The sequence below is a fragment of the Doryrhamphus excisus genome, chromosome 7 (assembly GCF_030265055.1).
Source record: "Doryrhamphus excisus isolate RoL2022-K1 chromosome 7, RoL_Dexc_1.0, whole genome shotgun sequence".
Lineage (NCBI taxonomy): Eukaryota > Metazoa > Chordata > Actinopteri > Syngnathiformes > Syngnathidae > Doryrhamphus > Doryrhamphus excisus.
Genome location: NC_080472.1, coordinates 1,063,206 through 1,086,146, shown reverse-complemented (window position 1 = coordinate 1,086,146; position 22,941 = coordinate 1,063,206). Strand labels below are relative to the sequence as shown.

The 22,941-nt window shown below is 31.8% G+C and overlaps 1 protein-coding gene across 2 annotated transcripts in view; it reads left to right on the top strand.

Annotated features, from left to right (window-relative positions):
• Positions 1-22,710, top strand: part of igdcc3 (immunoglobulin superfamily, DCC subclass, member 3) — a 103,902-nt gene extending 81,192 nt beyond the window's left edge. For both annotated transcript variants that reach the window (XM_058077249.1, XM_058077248.1), the window contains 7 exons: positions 10,614-10,861; positions 12,341-12,505; positions 14,281-14,469; positions 16,361-16,465; positions 16,539-16,674; positions 16,769-16,979; positions 18,628-22,710. In XM_058077249.1, the coding sequence (XP_057933232.1) occupies positions 10,614-10,861; positions 12,341-12,505; positions 14,281-14,469; positions 16,361-16,465; positions 16,539-16,674; positions 16,769-16,979; positions 18,628-18,771 (1,198 nt within the window). In that variant the 3' untranslated portion in view covers positions 18,772-22,710. The remainder of the gene's footprint in view (positions 1-10,613; positions 10,862-12,340; positions 12,506-14,280; positions 14,470-16,360; positions 16,466-16,538; positions 16,675-16,768; positions 16,980-18,627) is intronic.
• The last annotated feature ends 231 nt before the right edge of the window (positions 22,711-22,941 follow it).

Genomic DNA, 22,941 nt, shown 5'->3' with positions numbered 1-22,941 from the left:
TTTTTTTCTTTTTTTTCCCGTTTTTTTTCACTTGCTTTTAATGCACTTTCTGGTCCAAAACACAGTGGAAACCTCACACACACTCAACAGGGGACCCCAGAAGCATCCAAAAATGAAGAAATAAAAAGAAAAAAAAAGTAAAACATACAGAGTAAATATATCACATATGCATAAAAAAAATCAATAGTTACAGTGTAGTGCGGCAAGCACAGGGAGAGCAGAGAGCGCCATCACTCATGTGCGCTGATGCACTCCCGCTTGCATCCGCCATCCGACACTGTATTAAAGCGACCGGAAACAAAGAAGAAGGAGAAAACAAATGAGGGTACAACGTTTGGTTGTAGGAAAAAGACATGAAAAAAATGGCTTCCAAAAGCGAAGCCATGAGTGGACAAAACGAGACCAAACGAGAAGATAAAGCGGTCATAATCAGAGCTGTCACTGTGTTTTCCACCATGCACCATTAGTGTACGACCTGCTATTATGTGGATGTCATGCTTCACAAACCCTCCTCTGATTGCTGAGGGAGCCAGACTCCATCATGGAATCTACCATTAGCTAATTAGCTCATAAACTCGCCTAGTTGACCAGCAGGCGCTTTCTGACAAATAGAGGCGGTTTGCATCTTTCGAATTTGCCATTGTGTTGTTTATGGAGGACCAAAACTGCCAAAATAATTAATAAATAAATAAATAAATAAATAAAATTGAAAATAAAAACAAAAACACACACTTAGGACCGCCCCCTCATTTGAATAGTTTTTCCTTCTGCATTTCAAGCTGACATTGTCTGCAGCATGAAATAAATACATATGAGAGCAGAGTGCTTTTATTTATTTATTGATATGTAATTCTATTTATATATTTATTTTTGTATTTATTTCTACATTTATTTTTGTATTTATTTTTAATTTTTGAATCTTGTTTTTTATTTTTTCATTTATTTTTGCTTTTATTTATTTATTTGTGTATATATTTTTTTATTTTTGTTTTTATTTCCATTTATATTTATTTTTGTGTATTTAATTTTTTTTTTCATTTTTTTTTTTATTTTCACTTTTATTTATTTATTTATTTATTATTTTGGCAGTTTTGGTCCTCCATAGTTGTTTAGCGACAAATATTAGCAGAGACAGAGGCTGATATCAATTCAGATTTCGACATGGCGTAAACAATTAATATTTGTGCAGTATAAACAGATCTGGTCAACCCAAATCATAGCTATATAAACATAGAACCTACCAAAAACTAAGACTAGACTCCCGTCTTTCATGAGAAAAAAAAAGTTTGTTTCTACCTTTTTCTGTTCTTTAGTAATCAGCGATAGAACATAGGTAAGTTTCAGGAAAATATCGGCTCCCAACTAGAAAAGGTAGAAAAGAAATAAAAACCAAGCATAACAACTACTATGTACTATAATACTATAATAACAACTGCACACGGCTGCACGGTGGTGAAGTGGATAGCGCGCAGGGCACACAGCGAGGAGACCCGAGTTCAATTCCACACTGTGTGGCGTTTGCATGTTCTCTCCCGTGCACTCCCCCGTAAAAGTACTACATTTGCAGTAGGCAAATTTTATTATGTTTGTGGGAAATTTATTACATTTGCGGGAAGTTATTACCTTTACAGTTTTTCACTTTCCCATATATGTAATAATTTCCTGCAAATGTAATAGTTATTACATTTGTAATAATTTCCCGCAAATTTAATAGTTATTACATTTGCATTATATTCAGTATTACGTTTGCAGTAGGCAAATTTTATTACGTTTTTGGGAAATTTATTATATTTGCGAAAAGTTATTACCTTTACAGTTTTTCACTTTCCCCTCATATGTAATAATTTCCCGCAAATTTAATAGTTATTATATTTGCAGGAAATTCAGTATTACGTTTGCAGTGGGCAAATTTTATTACGTTTGTGGGAAATTTATTACATTTGCGGGAAGTTATTACCTTTACAGTTTTTCACTTTCCCACATATGTAATAATTTCCGGCAAATTTAATAGTTATTATATTTGCAGGAAATTCAGTATTACGTTTGCAGTAGGCAAATTTTATTATGTTTGTGGGAAATTTATTACGTTTGTGGCAAATTTATTACATTTGCGGGAAGTTATTACATTTGTGGGAAGTTATTACCTTTACAGTTTTTCACTTTCCCACATATGTAATAATTTCCTGCAAATTTAATAGTTATTATATTTGCAGGAAATTCAGTATTACGTTTGCAGTAGGCAAATTTTATTACATTTGTGGGGAATTTATTACATTTGCGAAAAGTTATTACCTTTACAGTTTTTCACTTTCCCACATATGTAATAATTTCCTGCAAATTTAATAGTTATTACTTTTGCATGAAATTTAGTATTACGTTTGCAGTAGGCAAATTTTATTACGTTTTTGGGAAATTTATTACATTTCATTCATTCATTCATTTTCTACCGCTTTTTCCTCACGAGGGTCGCGGGGGGTGCTGGAGCCTATCCCAGCTGTTTTCAGGCGAGAGGCGGGGTACACCCTGGACTGTTCGCCAGCCAATCACAGGGCACATATAGACAAACAACCATTCACACTCACATTCATACCTATGGACAATTTGGAGTCGCTAATTAACCTAGCATGTTTTTTTTTTACAGTTTTTCACTTTCCCACATATGTAATAATTTTGTAATTGTAATATGAAATTCAGTATTACGTTTGCAGTGCGCAAATTTGATTGACATAACGTGTCGTTTGTCGAGAACCTTTAAACATCGAACAAAAACAGAAACGTCGTTCCTTTCCTTTTTTTTCATCATAAAATCCATAGAATCAATACATCATTACCGTCAACGTTAATATCAAGAACCGACAACCTCCCCCAGAATTTACTGTGTCCGTCTACATAAGCAGCCAATACATAAGTACCCCCCCCCCCACCCCCCACCTGGGTAGAGTTCAAAGGTCAACACATTTGTAAAATGTTATGTTTGATGATGTGCGTGCACACGCCCGCATGAATAACGCCGCCGCCGAGCTGTTTGCCGTGTGCGTGTGTGTGTGTTACGTATTCGCTGGCGTTTTGATGAATCTGTTGCATGTGTGTGTGTGTGTGTGTGTGTGTGTGTGTGTGTGTGTGTGTGTGTGTGAATGAAATATACAATCGATTTCCTCCTTTCCTACCCTTGTCCGATTTACTCTTGAAGGTCATAGGAGATGAGTGGCTGACGGAAAAGAAACCGGGTCGTTGCACAAACACGCACTCTCACCGCTAGTCGCCGCATTCATTAATTAAAATGGCGTCTGTTGCGGTCTTATATTCGGGCTACCCGGTCAAAGCAGTAATACACTTTATATACGTATATATTTATATATATATATAAGAATGGAAGCACTGGGCAGCCCAGAGCAGTTGAATACAATTTACATATGATTACTTTTGTTTTGCTTTAGCTTCCGAGGTAAAAAAAAATGGCGTCATTTCACATCTAGGCTGAACCAATACAGTAAAAAAAAAGTCAGCACGGCAGACATTAAAGGCCCTTTGAGGTTCAGGTAGAAGTCATTTTACTGGTTCAAGGTTGCATCCTGGTTTATTCAAAACAACCTGGACTGAAACCGTCATGGAATATTTCCAGCTATGGAATGTTTTCCGGTTCTGATTGACTGTGCTCTTTTACATGTATTATATGTATTTACATTGGAAAATACTGGAATACAGGGCTGCACGGTGGTGGAGTGGTTAGCGCACAGACCTCACAGCAGGGTTTCAATTCCAACTTCGGTTATCTATGTTTGGAGTTTGAATGTTCTCCACCGTGCATGCATGTGTGGGTTTTCTCCGGGTTACTCCAGTTTCCTCCCACATTCCAAAAACATAAAAATATTTAAAAAAAAATAATATCCAAACAGTATCATTTGAATACATTAAAGGAATCTTTAATTATTAAATTATTATTTATTTTAAATTTAAAAAAATAACATAATTGTGATAATTGCAATTGTTAAAATAAATTAAAATAATAATATAATAATATAATAATAATTAAAAATAAAAATAAAAATAAAAATAAAAATAAAAATAAAAATAAAAATAAAAATAAAAATAAAAATAAAAATAAAAATAAAAATAAAAATAAAAATAAAAATAAAAATAAAAATAAAAATAAAAATAAAAATAAATTATTATTACTATTATTATTATTATTATATTTTATAATTTCTTTTGATTATTTCTTCCCCATATACACACAAAAATCACACATACATACAATAATATACTGTAACTAAAACACACATATACGCCCACAAATAAAATGTAATAATTTACATTTTTATTACGTTTTTGGGAAATTTATTACATTTGCGGGAAGTTATTACATTTACAGTTTTTCACTTTCACTTTGTACATTTATTACATTAAAGGAATCTTTAATTATTCAATTATAATTTATTTTTAATTAAAAAAATAACATAATTGTGATCATTGCAATTGTTAAAATAAATATAAAAATTAAATAAAAATAAAATAAATACAATTATTATTATTATTATATTTTATTATTTCTTTTGATTATTTCTTCCCCATATACACACAAAAATCACACATACATACAATAATATACTGTAACTAAAACACACATGTACGCCCACAAACAAAATTTAATAATTTACATTTTTATTACATTTTTGGGAAATTTATTACATTTATATTTATTACATTATTACATTAAAATCTGCAGATTTGTATTACGTTTGTGGTTTATTACGTTTGCGGGTGTAATAAGCCTTTCTTCTTTGCTGCCCCTCTCTGCCCCCCTCCCCGCGTGGGCATCGGCCTTGACCTTTAACCCCGCCTGTAATCAGTCATATCACCCGGTCCTCTTCCTCTTCTCAGACCACAGCTTGTCTCCCCCTCCTCTTCCTCCTGGTCTTCTCTTTGTCCTTTTTCTCCTTGTGCTGGGTTCATAATGGCCATGGTGGGGGTTATTTTTTTATTTTTTGTATTTTTTTTATTTTTTTCGATGAGATTCTGCTCGGAGACAATGGCGAGCAAACACGCCCTCAGAGGTGGAACAACAAAGGCCCCACCGTTAGAGAGACACTGGCCTTCCATCCATCAATCTGTGAAACGACCTTGAACTGATGGGTAAATGATGATGTCACCCTGTCAGGAGAGGAGGATAAGCAAACAACCCCCCCCCCCCCATTCCCATTCCCAACCCTAAATCCTCTTTCCATCTGTTTTGTCTTTTTTTTAAATCGAAACTTCAGACATCCCTGCTCTATGGTAATCATCACTAAAATATATATATATTTAAAATGTAATTTGTTGATTCATTCCATATTTGTGACATTATCACAAATATGGGATTTGACTGAAAGTCAACCCGATCCCATTCATGCACCCAGTGGAATTCCACCCCCCCCCCCCCCCCCCCCAACACAACCCCGGCCCTCCCCGTATAGGAAGGAATGTGGTTTACATTTACAGCAACACGGCTAACACCTACTTCAAACACGAGGGTACTTTGTGGGAGAAAGACTCGCCGCGTTCGTCAGCCGCCAAATAAGCGGCAGGAAATGTCAAACTGCGTAAAATATATATATATATATATATTAAAAAAAAATATCCCAGTAAAAATATAAAATAATAATATAATATAATAAATATAAAATAAATAAATATAAATATAAATAATATAAAAAAATAATAAAAATGGCCTACCATCAAATATTTTTAATAAGAATAGTTTTCCAAAAAAAAAAAAAATAATAATAATAGGAAATGTCAAACTGCGTAAAATAGAAAAAATAAATATTATCACAGTAAAATATAAAATAATAATACAATATAATAAATATAAAATAAATAAATATTAATATAAATAATATAAAAATAAAATAAAAATGGCCTACCATCAAATATTTTTAATAAGAATAGTTTTCCAAAAAAAATTTAATAATAATAATAATAATAGGAAATGTCAAACTGCGTAAAATAGAAAAATAAAAAATAAATGATATCCCAGTAAAAACATAAAATAATAATATAATATAAAAAATATAAAATAAATAAATATTAATATAAATAATATAAAAATAAAATAAAAATGGCCTACCATCAAATATTTTTAATAAGAATAGTTAAAAAAATAAGAATAATAGGAAATGTCAAACTGCGTAAAATAGAAAAATAAAAAAATAAATAATATCCCAGTAAAAATATAAAATAATAATATAATATAATAAATATAAAATATAAAAAATTTTCTCCGGGTACTCCGGTTTCCTCCCACATTCCAAAAACATGCTAGGTTAATTAGCGACTCCAAATTGTCCATAGGTATGAATGTGAGTGTGAATGGTTGTTTGTCTATATGTGCCCTGTGATTGGCTGGCTTGCCTGAAGACAGCTGGGATAGGCTCCAGCACCCCCTGCGACCCTTGTGAGGAAAAGCGGTAGAAAATGAATGAATGTATGCATTTTGGGGGGGGGGGGGGGGGGGGGGGGGGGCTGATGCGGCCCAGCCTTGCCCAGACCCTAGCTCCAGTGGCCCCCAAGGTAAATTGAGATTGAGACCCCTGCCCGTAAACAGATTGGAATCAATGACAATATTCCATATATAAATATGGACTCCTACTTTGCTGAAATTCACTTATCACTGTTGGGTTTAGTGCTAGTTATTCGCGCTAAATGAGGGATTAGCGCAATGTGTGTGTTTATTTTGTGCTACTGTCCTTTAACAATCAGAATCCTCTCAAGGGGCCCATTTGGATGTGTTGGCATTGGGTCAGGCACCCCTGCCACCCCACCCCCGGGGGTGGGGGGAGGGGGGGGGGGGTTTGCTCCATCCGGTCACGTGACCTCTTCGCAAAACACCTCATTCGTCGCCGATATGAAAAGCTGCCAGAAATGTGATGGTTGCGTCGTGAGCGGGGGGGAGGGGGGGGGGGGTGACTGCCGCCACCTTCGGGGTCAGAGGTCAGATTGGCGGTTTTTTTTTTGACCTGATAATTAGCCAGATTGAATCCACCTGGCGGGGAAGAGAATAATTATACGTCCGTTTCACTGACCCTTATGAGACATGTCTGTTTTGGGAAAAAAAAAAAAATGGCTGATTCTCTTTTCCATTCTGGAACTCCTGACCCAGAAAAGCGCTCCCCCTTTTTTCCCCGGAATGTATCTTTCCACACCAAAGTGAGGTCAGCCGCGTCTACGGAGCTCAAATACCACTTCCCAGGTGTCCAATTAAAAAGGTCCGCAAGGTGACAAGTGAGTGACAAAGTAGTCTTCCACAAAGCTTCCATTTTTTTTCTCTTTCGGTAAATTGCATGTTTTTTCCCTCACAAGATCGTCTTCAGTTGGGGTCACATGGTTTCCCATGTACTGAAAAATGAAAAAAAATATGTATTGTTACTAGTCCAGGGTGTACTCAGACAGCTGGGATAGGCTCCAGCATATCCATGACCCTACTGTGGATAAGCGACATAGATGGATATCTAGTATTAATACCATCAACTTCACTCTTTGCTCTTTTGTTGACGTTTTTGGTATTTTTTTATTAAATCTTTCAAATATTTAAACTGTCTTCTTAAATAATTTTTTTGCGTAAAATTGCGTAAAAAAAAACATCATTGAATTTTTGGGGGTAAAATTATAACTTCCTTCCTGTAATATTAGTAATATAATAATACTAATAATACTAATAATACTAATAATACTAATAATACTAATAATAATAATAATAATAATAATAATAATAATAATAATAATAATAATAATATAATTATATAATTATATATAATATTAATAAATATATTATAATAATTTTTCCCAACCTAAAGTTCCAAAAACATCATTGCATTTTTTGGGGTAAAATTATGACTTCCCTCCTGTAATATAATAATAATAATAATAATAATAATAATAATAATAATAATAATAATAATAATAATAATAATAATAATAATAATAATAATAATAATAATAATAATAATAATAATAATAATATATTTATAATTATATATAATGTTAATAATTATAATAAATATAATATAAAAAATTTTCCCAATCTAAAGTTCCAAAAACATAATTGAATTTTTTTGGGTAAAATTATGACTTCCTTCCTGTAATATTAGTAATATAATAATAATTATAATAATAATAATCATCATAATAATAATAATCATCATAATAATAATCATCATAATAATAATCATAATAATCATACTAATAATATATATATTATTAATAATTAATATAATATTTTTTCCCAACCTAAAGTTCCAAAAATATCATATAAAAAAATTACAAAAACCTATTTAACTCATTTTTTATGTTTTTTACTGATTTTTCAAGGCACGCAAAATATTGTTTTCTTGGGTTATATAGACATGGCATACACCAAAAGAAAGATTAGACTCTCATCTTTCATCAGAAAAAAAAAAGTTTGTTTCTTTTAATTCTTTAGTAATCCGTAGTAGAACATAGGTAAGTTTCAGGAAAATATCGGTTCCCAACTAGAAAAGGTAGAAAAACTGAAGTGTGTGTGGGCACGCGTGCGCATGCGTTAAAGTTGCACAACACGGCGAGATGCCTTTTTTCACTTCCTGGTTGCTGGCCGCATGGATTTGGCATGCTGTCTTTTATTGTGGAGTTACATCATCACCTCTTTGTGCCTTTCCAATGAAGGACGAATGAGTTAATGTTTCAACTCTATGCTACTAAAATGGCATTACTGATAAAATTGTGAATGTAGTATTTTTATATTATACATATATATTTTATATATAAGTGTGTGCAGATTGTCTCGGGAAAAGCGAAGAAAAACCGTGCTGCTGGATGGAAAGTGTAAATATAGATGTATTATGTGTGGGTTGACACATGAAAGCTTTCACTGATGTCGTTTTTTTTTTTTTTTTTTTTTTTTACTGTAAAATAGATTTATGTTTTTCCGATGGCCGTTCCAGCGGATGACAAACCAGTTTGAAATATGGACTCTCTGGCTGCAGCTTCTGTGTGCAAGGGCGGAGTGGGGGTGATTTTACAAGAATAATGTAATATTATATCTTTGTGAGAGTCATATAAAAAAGAAAAAAACCTTAAAAATGATAAAGTCAAAAAATAAGTGTAATTTTATAAGAATAAAGTCTATATATTAAGGAATTAACGAGAAAAAAAAATGCATTGTTAAAGTAAAAGTCCAAAATATGAGATAAAAAGTTTTAATTATGAGATAAAAATTTAAATCATGTGATAAAATGTTGAAATTCTAAGAGAAAAAGCTCAAATTATGAGATAAAAAGTTGAAATCATAAGATAAAAAGATAAGATTTTTAGATAAAACATCTAAATTATGAGATAGAAAATCTAAATTAGATAAAAAGTCATAATTATGAGATAAAATGTTGAAATTGTGGAAAAAAAAGTCAAAATTATGCGATAAAAAGTCATAATTATGAGATGGAAAATTTAAATTATGAGATAAAAAGTCATAATTATGAGATAAAAAGTTGAACTTATGAGATAAAAAGTTGAACTTATGAGATGAAAAATTCAAATCATGAAATTCTAAGAGGAAAAAGTCCAAATTTTGAGATGAAATGTTGAAATTGTGAAAGAAAAAGTCCAAAATATGAGATAAAAAGATTTCATTATGAGATTAAAAAATGAAATCATGTGATAAAATGTTGAAATTCTAAGAGAAAAAGTCCAAATTATGAGATACAAGTCGTAATTTTGAGATAAAAAGGTGAACTTATGAGATAAAAAGTTGAAATCATGAAATTCTAAGAGAAAAAAATCCAAATTTTGAGATGAAATGTTGAAATTGTGAAAGAAAAAGTCCAAAATATGAGACAAAAAGTTTTCATTATGAGATAAAAAAAAATTGTGTAATATTATTATATTATATTTTGTAATATTATATCTTTGCAACAAAAAAACTTAAAAATGATAAAGTCAAAAAATAAGTGTAATTTTATAAGAATAAAGTCAATATATTAAGGAATTAACGAAAAAAAATGCATTGGTAAAAAATATTTTTGGGTTTCATATTGTTCACTTCCCTTCCTTCTGCCTGAACTTATGAGATAAATAATTCAAATCATGAAATTCTAAGAGGAAAAAGTCCACATTTTGAGATGAAATGTTGAAATTGTGAAAGAAAAAGTCCAAAATATGAGATAAAAAATTTTCATTATGAGATAAAAAATGAAATCATGTGATAAAATGTTGAAATTCTAAGAGAAAAAGTCCAAATTATGAGCTAAAAGTCATAATTATGAGATAAAAAAGTCAAAATTATGAGATAAAAGTCGTAATTATGAGATAAAAAGGGGAACTTATGAGATAAAAAGTTGAAATCATGAAATTCTAAGAGAAAAAAAAAAGCCCAAAATATGAGACAAAAAGTTTTCATTATGAGATAAAAAAAATTGTGTAATATTATTATATTATATTTTGTAATATTATATCTTTGCAAAAAAAACTTAAAAATGATAAAGTCAAAAAATAAGTGTAATTTTATAAGAATAAAGTCAATATATTAAGGAATTAACGAAAAAAAAATGCATTGGTAAAAAATATTTTTGGGTTTCATATTTTTCATTTATTGTCTCTCACAGCACGCTGACCATTTACGGCATCAGCCAGGACGACGAGGCCATCTACCAATGCATCGCTGAGAACAACGCCGGCTCCACGCAAGCCAGCGCTCGCCTCACGGTGCTCTGGGCCGACGGGCTCCCCGGTGTGCCCACCGACGTGCAGGCCGAGTCCCTCTCACCGACCACCATCCAGGTGTCCTGGAGGGAGCCCGATCAGAACACGCAGGACATCATCGGCTACGTCCTGCACATACGCCGGACCGCAGGTCAGGCCGCAATCCCTCGCCGCGATATTTCAAAATATATTCATGAATAATACTGTTTTCTTAGTTATTAGTAGAAAAATTTGGCTAAATTAAGTATTGTCAAGCTTAAAAATGGATGAAAAAGTTGAACTTGTGAGATAAAAAGTCCAAAGTATGAGATAAAAGTCGTAATTATGAGATAAAAAGTCCAAATTATGCGATAAAGGTCATAATTATGAGATATAAAGTTGAACTTATGAGATAAAAGTCATATTTATGAGATAAAAAGTTGAACTTATGAGATTAAAAGTCCAAATTATGAGATAAAAGTCATAATTATGAGATAAAAAGTTGAATTTATGAGATTAAAAGTCCAAATTATGAGATAAAACTCATAATTATGAAAAAAAAATTAACTTATGAGATAAAAAGTCCAAATTATGAGATAAAAGTCATATTTATGAGATAAAAAGTTCAAATTATGAGATAAAAGTCATAATTATGAGATAAAAAGTCCAAATTATGAGATAAAAGTCGTAATTATGAGATAAAAAGTTGAATTTATGAGATAAAAAGTCCAAATTATGAGATAAAAGTCATAATTATGAGATAAAAAGTTGAAATCATGAAATTCTAAAAGAAAAAGTCCAAATTTTGAAATAAAATGTTGGAATAGTGAAAGAAAAAGTCCAAAATATGAGATAAAAAGTTTTCATTATGAGATAAAAATTTAAATCATGTGATAAAATTTTGAAATTCTAAGAGAAAAAATTCAAATTATGTCCCGTCCAGCCATTATTTTTATTATTTTAGTATGCATTATCATACATATGCAGGGCTTAAATGCTTTATCTTCTCTGATTATGTCTACTATATTGGGTAATATGAACGTAAAGATGACTATAGGGGTGCTAGTTCGTGTCCGGTGGGCTCTAACAATGTTACAAAACATATTCAGAAGGTCGTAACCAGGATTTGTGTGTTCTAACTACAAAAATATTACAGTAATTTAACCAATTAAATTAAATTAAATTAAATTAAATTAAATTAAATTAAATTAAATTAAATTAAATTAAATTAAATTAAATTAAATTAAATTAAATTAAATTAAATTAAATTAAATTAAATTAAATTAAATTAAATTAAATTAAAAGAGTTGATATCAAAACATGACAGTTTGTAAAAATGAAACCAGCTGAAATTATTGCTTAGGTGCTCCTCTTGGCCCCGCTCCTCTCTGCAGGTTATTGTCTCAGATGTATAATTAGCCGCCCCTCCCCACCCCCCGGGGCGTCAGCCGCCGCTAAAATGTGCTGTAATTACACTTCCTGGATGGCACGGCGGTGATTGTTTTAGGGCTGGAGGTAGATTGTGGTTATGGTCGGGTGTCTCCGGATTAAGAGCAATAAAATGCAATGACACGCCCTCTTTAATGCCCCCCCCAAACCCCCACCCTCCACTCCTCATCTTCCACGACCGACCGTCATTCCACACAATCAGACCCCGTGGAAATGGAGTACGAGGAGGCCGTGAGTAAAGTGACGCTGCAGCAGATCATCCGAGATCTGGAACCCTCCACCAGCTACACCTTCTACGTCAAGGCCTACACGTCCCACGGAGCCAGCAAGCCTTCAGACAGCGTCATGGAGAACACGCGTGGGGAAGGTAGGACCACCTCATTTTTTTTTTTACTTTTACTTTATGATGCAATGTCTTATCCCCATTATGACATATAAAGTCATAATTATGAGATAAAAAATTCAACTCGTGAGATAAAATGTTGAAATTCTAAGAGAAAAAGTCCAAATTATCAGACAAAAGGTCACAATTATGAGATATAAAATTGAAATTATGAGATAAAAGTCATAATTATGAGATATATAATTGAAATGATGAGATAAAAGTCATAATTATGAGATAAAAGTCATAATTATGAGATATATAATTGAAATGATGAGATAAAAGTCATAATTATGAGATAAAAGTCATAATTATGAGATATATAATTGAAATTATGAGATAAAAGTCATAATTATGAGATATATTATTGATATGATGAGATAAAAGTCATAATTATGAGATAAAAAGTCCAAATTATTAGATAAAAGTCATAATTATGAGACAAAAAGTTGAACTTGTGAGATATGAGTTGAAATTATGAGATAAAAAGTCTTTAAAAAAAGATGAAATTTTTCGATAAAACATCTAAATTATGAGCTAGAAATTCTAAATTATAACATAAAAAGTCATAATTATCGAATGGAAAAATAAAATTAAGCGATTAAATGTTGAAATTGTGGAGGAAAAAGTCCAAATTATGAGATAAAACGTCTTAAAAAAAGATAAAATTTTTAGATAAAACATCTAAATTATGAGCTAGAAAGTCTAAATTATAAGATAAAAAAGTCATAATTATCAAATGAAAAATTAAAATTAAGAGATTAAATGTTGAAATTTTGAAAGAAAGAATCCAAAGTATGAGATAAAAAGTCTTAAAAAAAGATGGAATTTTTAGATAAAACATCATGAGCTAGAAAGTCTATATTTTGAGATAAAAGTCATAATTATGAGAAAGAAAGTTGAAATTAGAAGATAAAAAGTCATAATTATAGGATGGAAAATAAAAATGAAGAGATTAAATGTTGAAATTGTGAAAGAAAAAGTCCAAAGTATGAGATAAAAAGTCTGAAAAAAAGATGACATTTTTAGATAAAACATCTAAATTATGAGCTAGAAAGTCTAAATTATAACAAAAAAGTCATAATTATCGAATGGAAAAATAAAATTAAGAGATTAAATGTTGAAATTGTGAAAGAAAAAGTCCAAAGTATGAGATAAAAAGTCTTAAAAAAAGATGAAATTTTTAGATAAAACATGTAAATCATGAGCTAGAAAGTCTATATTTTGAGATAAAAGTCATAATTATGAGAAAGAAAGTTGAAATTAGGAAATAAAAAGTCATAATTATGGGATGGAAAATTAAGAGATAAAATGTTGAAATTGTGAAAAGTATGAGATAAAAAGTCTTTAAAAAAAGATGAAATTTTTCGATAAAACATCTAAATTATGAGCTAGAAAGCCTAAATTATAAGATAAAAAGTCATAATTATCAAATGGAAAATTAAAATTAAGAGATGAAATGTTGAAATTGTGAATGAAAAAGTCCAAAGTAAAATAAAAAAAGATAAAAAGTCTTAAAAAAAAGATGAAATTTCTAGATAAAATTAGATACAATTATGAGTTAGAAAGTCTATATTTTGAGATAAAAGTCATAATTATGAGAAAGAAATTTGAAATTAGGAGATAAAAAGTTGAAATCATGAAATGGGGGGGGGGGGTCAAGTTGCTCCCACGTATAACGGAAAAGCATCCCGTCCGAATCCCGACCTGTCTTCCAAAGTGTTTATGCAGTTGATGAGTGGTTGTGTTCGGTCTTGCAGTTCCGGCCCCCCCGTCCCTCGTCACCAAGGTGGTGAACAGCAGTGTGGTGCAGGCGGTGTGGGAAGCTTCCACCAAGATGGGTCAGCACCAAGGCTTCCGCCTCTATTACAGAAGGGCCCACACGGCAGCCTTTACCGGGCCCGTCGTCTTGCCGCGCAACGCCACCCAGTACAACATCACCCAGCTGGGTGAGAGGCTTAATGCTATTCATATTCATATTCATATTCATATTACTTAGCAGTGTTGTTTTGCACCAAAAATGGTGCCCACCAACTGGGTATCATACACAGGAAAACTACTGCTTTTTCTGGGAAACCCTCATAAAAAAAATGTATTTTTTCTCTCCATATTTATAAAATTACAGCAATTTTTTTTTTCAATTTTTGCTGTTTTTTTTAAACCAAATTTCCCCAAATTTTTTTCTTGTAATTGCCACCATATTCCCATAATATTTCCATTTAATTTTCGGAAATGTACAAATGTTTCAGCAACCTAATTTTCCCCCAAAAAATACAAGGTTTTTTTAATCATTTTTATAACTTTATATTATATTTCAATGTTATGCTATTATGCTATTATAATTTCATTAATTAAAATTAAAATTGCAACTTTCAACTTGTTAGAATCCCTCTTTTCTCTTAATATTTTTACGTCGTTTTCATAACATTATCCATTTTCTGCAACCTAATTTTCCAAAAAATATTATATATAATATTATTTATATTATATTTCTACATTATGCTAATATTATTATTTAATTTATTAAATAATAATATTTTATATATTTATATATTATTTAATTTAAATTTTGTTTCTCTCTTTTAACATTTTCACGTCGTTTATTGTTTGTATCAATTTTCTGCAATAATTTTCTAATTTTCTAAAAAACAAAATTTTGTTTCTCATAATTTTTTTCCAAATCATGCTACGAAAATCATAATATTCCTCCTGAAAAATTACTACTTTTTTTGTTAATATTTTGACTTAATTCTTATAAAATTAATGCAAATTTTTTTATTGTTAGTTTTAAATCGTATTTTTAGAGTGGGCCATTAACAAAAAAACAGTGCTCCACAAATGGCCCCCGGGCCCCATATTTTAATATGTAATATTATTTATATTATATCACAATGTTATGCTACTATTATTATTTAATTCATTCTCATAAAATTGCAACTTTCAACTTGTTAGAATCCCTCTTTTCCCTCTTTTAATATTTTCACGTCGTTTATTGTTTGTATCAATTTTCTGCAATAATTTTCTAATTTTCTAAAAAAAAAAAATTGTTTCTCTTTTAATATTTTCCCGTCGTTTATTGTTTGTAGCAATTTTCTGCAATAATTTTCAAAAAAAAAATTTTGTTTCTCATAATTTTTTTCCAAATCATGCTACGAAAATTTACTAATTTGAAAAATTACTACTTTTTTTGTTAATATTTTGACTTCATTCTTATAAAATTAATGCAAATTTTTTTTTATTGTTAGTTTTAAAACTTATTTTTAGAGTGGGCCATTAAAAAAAACAGTGCTTCACAAATGGCCCCCGGGCCTCATATTTTAATATGTAATATTATTTATATTATATCACAATGTTATGCTACTATTATAATTTAATTCATTCTCATAAAATTGCAACTTTCAACTTGTTAGAAACCCTCTTTTCCCTCTTTTAATATTTTCACGTTGTTTATTGTTTGTATCAATTTTCTGCAATAATTTTCTAATTTTCAAAAAAAATGTGTTTCTCTCTTTTAATATTTTCACGTCGTTTATTGTTTGTATCATTTTTCTGCAATAATTTTATAATTTTCTAAAAAAGAACTTTTTTGTTTCTCATAATTTTTTTTCCAAATCATGCTACAAAACTCCCATTATTTTGTGAAAATTACTACTTTTTTTGTTAATATTTTGACTTATAAATTCTTATAAAATTAATGCAATTTTTTTATTGTTAGTTTTAAAACTTATTTTTAGAGTGGGCCATTAAAAAAAAACAGTGCTCCACAAATGGCCCCCGGGCCCCACTTTTCACACCACTGACTTAATGAAGGTTAATGATTACCCGTGTCCGTTTTTCCAGATCCGTCACTGGTCTACGAGATTAATCTGCTAGCGTACAACCAGCACGGCGACGGCAACGCCACCACGCGCTTCGTTTCGCTTCGAGACGTGCTGGAGAAATCTGGTACGCCAAAACACGACCACTTGGTTTTTTTTACGATGGTCTGGTCTGAACATGGCGTGTCCCGTCTCCCCAGTTTTGGACGCCTCGTGCGATTGCGTGCAAGACGAGCACAGCAAAACGTCCGCCACCGGCATCATCATCGGTATCCACATCGGCGTCACCTGTATCGTCTTCTGCGTTCTTTTCCTCGTCTTCAGCTACCGCGGCAGGTATGGATGACAAGAACCTGTCAATAACCCCCCCGGAGTGGGGGCCGGGGGATAAATGTCGGCTTTGTGATATCCGTGTTCATGTAATCCTCAGGTTGATGATGTGTAAGGCGGTTCAGGCCACCCCCCAGGCGGCACGCAACGCGGCGCTGGAGTCTTCCTCCTCATCCCAGGGGGCCACCGGGCTCAACATGGCCACCAGGAGAGAAATGGAGGTCAACGGTTTCGCAGGAGGGAACAAAGTGGTCGACAGCAACGAGCTGGAGCAACTCTTCCCTCGACCCAATACACCAGACTCACGCAGGGTGAGTTTTCAAAAACGCTTTTTAAAAATTGATTTATGAGGAAAGTCACGATATTTTGTGTGGGGGGGAAACGCCATATTATGAGTAGAAAAATATGCATATTCAGGAATATTTTACATATTTTTCTGTTGAAATTATTGATTCATTTTCTACCGCTTATCCTCACAAGGTAAAAAAAAACAGTGGTAAATGGAGTCAAAATATTAAGTGAGTAATACTATAATATGATGAGGAAAAATAACATTAAGTAGTACCATAATTTATTAGCATTTATTAGCATAGAGTTTAAGTACTCAAGATTTTAATTTAATTTAATTTAATTTAATTTAATTTAATTTTATTTTATTTTATTTTATTTTATTTTATTTTATTTTATTTTATTTTATTTTATTTTATTTTATTTTATTTTATTTTATTTTATTTTATTTTATTTTATTTTATTTTATTTTTATTTATTTTTATTTATTTATTTATTTTTATTTTTTTCTATTAGGTTTGGGAAAAAACATTTTCACTCACAAAAAACAGTGATAAATGGAGTCAAAATATTAAGTGTTAAATGTTCAAAATAACATTATATAGTACCATAATTTATTAACATTTATTGGAGTTTAAATATTCAAGAATTTTATTTTATTTTATTTTATTTTATTTTATTTTATTTTATTTTATTTTATTTTATTTTATTTTATTTTATTTTATTTTATTTTATTTTATTTTATTTTATTTTATTTTATTTTATTAGGTTTGGAAAAAAACATTCACTCACAAAAAACAGTGATAAATGGAGTCAAATTATTAAGTGAGTAATGCTATAATATGAGGAAATAATATGAGGAAAAATAACATTATGTAGTACCATAATTTATTAGCATTTATTAGCATAGAGTTTAAATATTCAAGATTATTATTATTATAATTTTTAATATTTATTTTTTTTAGGTTCTGAAAAAAACATTTAAACATTTATTAGCATAGAGTTTAAATATTCGAGATTATTATTATTATTATTATTATTATTATTGTTGTTTATTTTAATTTTATTTTTATTAGGTTCGGGAAAAAAACAATTCACACTCACAAAAAACAGTGGTAAATGGAGTCAAAATATTAAGTAATGCCATAATATAATGAGGAAAAAGAACATTATGTAGTACCATAATTTATTAGCATTTATTAGCATAGAGTTTAAATATTTGAGATTATTATTATTATTATTTTTGTATTTCCTTGTATTTTAATATGTTTTGACTAATATTAGACCATAGTCAAAAAAAATTAGGACAAAAAAATAAAAAAAATTAAAATTAAAAAACCTTAAACTATATTAGGAAAGCAGGAAGTGAACAAATGTAACATTTACTGATTGTAAAAGTACCAGATGGAGGGGTAGGATTTAATAAGCTTTGCTTCTTCCTACTCCTTTCGGACATGTGGAACTGTGAACTGATTATGTGATGCATTCAATTGTAATCTGATGCATGTTCAAATGAAATTAAACCATTACCATTACCATTGGCCTCAGATTTGGAGGCGGGCGGTGAGTCCCAGTCCCAGAACCACCCCAGTCCGTAGGTGTCGGAAGTCAAAACGATGACCGAAATGAAGCGTATGAAGTATAATAATATTTTTCTGTATGCGTTTTCAGGTTGACTCCACCGTTGTGTCCTACTCACCGAATACCACCCAACTCTCCACGATACCGCTCGACGAATTCACCGTGGAACGGGATTCGCGGAAACAGTTCCAGGAGTCCCTGGCGACACGAACGGGTCAACAGAACCAAGACTAATTTAGCGTACGATGTACCGACTCACGCGCGAATCTGTCTGTGGTGTCCACTCAGCTTCTTTCTCACTCAGGTTGTTCTTTCAAAGTAGTTTGCATTTTGTGCAACGGTTTTTATTCGTAAGTTAAAACGGTTCTATCGAGTCTAGGATTGATTTTAAGGAACTTAAAATTTTTTCCCAGGAAAACCATCTAAGTGTTCTTGTGCTCTCACTGGTTGTTTTTTTTTCGTTTTCTGGTCTTAGGCAAAACGCAAAAGAACCCCAAAAATGTCCTTGTTATACAAAGATGATTTCATTTTTTAAGTTTATAATTATATATTTACATATATCTTTATCATCTCGGTGTGGAAGTGGTTATAAGTTATTGGTCTTATCGCTACACGATTCCATCTTCCTCGCTCACAGAAGACCTAAGCCTTCTTTAAGGGACTCGGTGTGTTCTGTCTCAGGACTTTTGTTTTCTTCAGTCAGGAATTCTGGGCCTTCATGCAGGCGTTGGGTTGTATGAAGATTGTTATTTCACAAAAATGAAAAAAAAAAAAAAAAAAAAAAACTACCTCAGCCGGGAATGAATGTGTTACGGGAAGCCTTTGTGGACTTTATCTTCCCTTGTGTTCTCACTTACTTTACATGCGAAAAGGAACTGATGGGTCCGAATTACAAGATCAGGTGCCGCGCTACCTCAGATGTCAAGAATCGAGTCTCTCTCCTAAGCTCCTCTCGTGCTTTGTCGTAAGCAAAATACGACAAATACGAGTATCCAACAAAAAGCACTTCCAAATGCTGAATTGAATGTTCTACCTCAAAATAACATTGTTGTTGTTGTCACTGTTGTCGTTGTTTTTATGCATCAGGAAAAAAAAATTGCCTCGTTTTTTTTTTATTTTTTGGGAAGAATGTGACGTGTGTGTTGCCACGCTGAAAAGAAAAAAAAGTAAAACATGAGATTATGAAATTCAATCACAACACTAAATTCATCACGCAGCGACTTGATACTCAAAATATTTATATACAAACATGTCCCAATATGACTTGAAAAATCAAAATGTTCCCATCACAGCAAAACATTCATTGGTGTGCTGCGATGACGTCAGCTTCCCTGGGTTCTGGGTCCTCTGGCTCCCTCTAGTGTACAGAAGCAGCATTCCAGTTCCATTTTCTCTATTTATCGATGTTTTTTTTCCCCATATAAAACGAGTATTGATACATGTTTCGATATTTCTGATGAATAACCTTTTGAGTGTTAGTCGCTGTGTGATGAGTTTAATGCCGGCCTCTAAATTTAGTGTTCCCTCGTTTATCACAGGGGATAGGTTCCAAAAATAGCCCGCAATAAGTGAAATCCATGAAGTAGCCAACTTCATTTTTTTTTGCATTTTCGTACTTTTTGCTGTATTGCCTCGTTTTTTTTTTATTTTTTGGGAAGAATGTGACGTGTGTGTTGCCACGCTGAAAAGAAAAAAAAGTAAAACATGAGATTATGAAATTCAATCACAACACTAAATTCATCACGCAGCGACTTGATACTCAAAATATTTATATACAAACATGTCCCAATATGACTTGAAAAATCAAAATGTTCCCATCACAGCAAAACATTCATTGGTGTGCTGCGATGACGTCAGCTTCCCTGGGTTCTGGGTCCTCTGGCTCCCTCTAGTGTACAGAAGCAGCATTCCAGTTCCATTTTCTCTATTTATCGATGTTTTTTTTCCCCATATAAAACGAGTATTGATACATGTTTCGATATTTCTGATGAATAACCTTTTGAGTGTTAGTCGCTGTGTGATGAGTTTAATGCCGGCCTCTAAATTTAGTGTTCCCTCGTTTATCACAGGGGATAGGTTCCAAAAATAGCCCGCAATAAGTGAAATCCATGAAGTAGCCAACTTCATTTTTTTTTGCATTTTCGTACTTTTTGCTGTATTGCGGCGTTTTTGTTTCCTTGTTAAAACATATTTCTGCAGTACTCCTGCTGTTGCTATGCTCCTCCTTCAAACTGAAGGAGAAAAAAACTTACTGAAATTAAGACCGAAACCCAATTAGTTAAAATAATAATTCTAAAAATATGCATATTTCACGCCTGTGACTGTGCATTTTCGTACTTTTTGCTGTATTGCGGCGTTTTTGTTTCCTTGTTAAAACATATTTCTGCAGTACTCCTGCTGTTGCTATGCTCCTCCTTCAAACTGAAGGAGAAATTAAAACTGAAATTAAGACCGAAACCCAATTAATTAAAATAATAATTCTAAAAATATGCGTATTTCACGCCTGTGTTGCTGTATTGCGGCGTTTTTGTTTCCTTGTTAAAACATAAATGTCTTTTCATAATATTATACTATTTTTCTTCTTTCCAGTGTGGCCAAATACTGATTATTGTTGTATTTTTTTTTAATGTATGATTATTATTTCATTTATTTGTACTTTTTTTTAAACAGTTGGAAAAAATTCTGCATTGAAAATAAAATTTTCCAGACTATTAACTGCTAAATGAGCTACGACGCTCGTTTGGATATAACGACGTTAATTGTCAAGACGTCAAGTGAACCATGAAGACATTTTCACGTGCGGGTGATTTTTTTTTTTCATTCGTTTTTATGGATTTAATTTCAACGCAAGCACAAATCCGATAAAACTGCCAAGAAAATTTTGACACTTTTCCTGGCAAAGTCCAATATTTTGGTCAGTCTCTTTCCGAGGTTGGGAGAAGAAGGTTGATGCTGCTACTTTCCTGATCAAATGAGATTAAAAAAATTATTTTTTCGATTACAATTGGAAGTATATAATGTAATTCATATTTCCATCCAAAAAATATATTTCTCTATTCTTCAAAAATGTACAATTAATAAATGATTGCCGTTTTTTGTGGTTGAATACGGTCTATTATTAGTAAAGAAATAAGGCATTGAAAAGACTTGTAATTTCGTATCCGTGACTTTAAGAAGTGAGGCAAGCTAGAGTTAGCGCTAGCAGTAGCAGTTTAGCAGCGTAGAGAGCTGCCGACAGCAGCTCCTGTGTGAATGTTCTTTTCTTGTTAACAAAGCGACTGATGTCCATTGTGAGTAAAGTATTCTAGTATTGTAGTATTCTAGTATAGTAGTATTCTCAAAATTGATGAAACTATGTTGATTCTCAGGTGAGTCTATTGGATCTTATTTAGGTCTTATTTAGATAGCTTATTATGACTTCTGTATTGGGTAATACAAGTGTGATGAGGTGATTTGATAATGCGAAAAATTGTATTTATAAAGTGATGAACAGGTTTGCTTGATACTGTAACAACAAAAATATTCAATTTATTAAACATTTACGGGAATTTACTTGTCAGGAACCGGTTAATGAGTAATGAACGAGTGACGATTGTCGTTTTAAATGCAGAAAATAATTCAAAATCAGAAAACGGAAACCGAAAATTGTCATAAATAACAAAATCTTACCAAATTTTGGGCGTTCAAAAAACGACTTAATGCTCTTATTAAGGAAAAACAAAAGCATCAACCTTCTTCTCTTTTATCGAAAAAAGATGCTGAAATATTTTGGACTTGACGTGACAGGACTGGTGCTGATCTCCAAACCGCCATTGCTGCTTGGTTTTAAATCCTCATTTCAGAGCTTCAGGAAAACAGTCATGCTGGACGTCAATGACCTAAGCGGTCACAGGGTCTCGCTCTGATATGCATTATGGTTACCTACCTCAGTGGTTTCTGTCAGGTCAAAAGGAATCAAACGTTGTACAGTACACGCAACTGTGAAACATCGACCGGACACGTATACGTACTCGCCGTATGCAAATACACGGAAACTTGTAGGCACTCTCTGTCGTGCACTAATGACTGCGACCATGTTCTTGCTTAGTTCGTAGTTAATGTGAATGCGTGAATTAATCGGATTCTTGTTCATTTTTTTTATATCGGAAATTTATGAAGTTATTTTTTTGTCACTGATGTTTGCTGTTTACCTTTGAATAAAGTTAATTAACTGTCAAAAGTGATTCATTTTACAGCATTTTATGTCGGTTTTGGGTCCACCTGGGGCCCCTGTTGCGTGTGTATGAGGTTTCCCGTGTTTTTTTTTTTTTTACCAGAAAAGTGCATTAGCAGCAAGTTGAAAAAATCTGAAAAAAACACAAGTTTTTTTTTCAAAAATCACAAAATTCAAACATTGGCATTTTA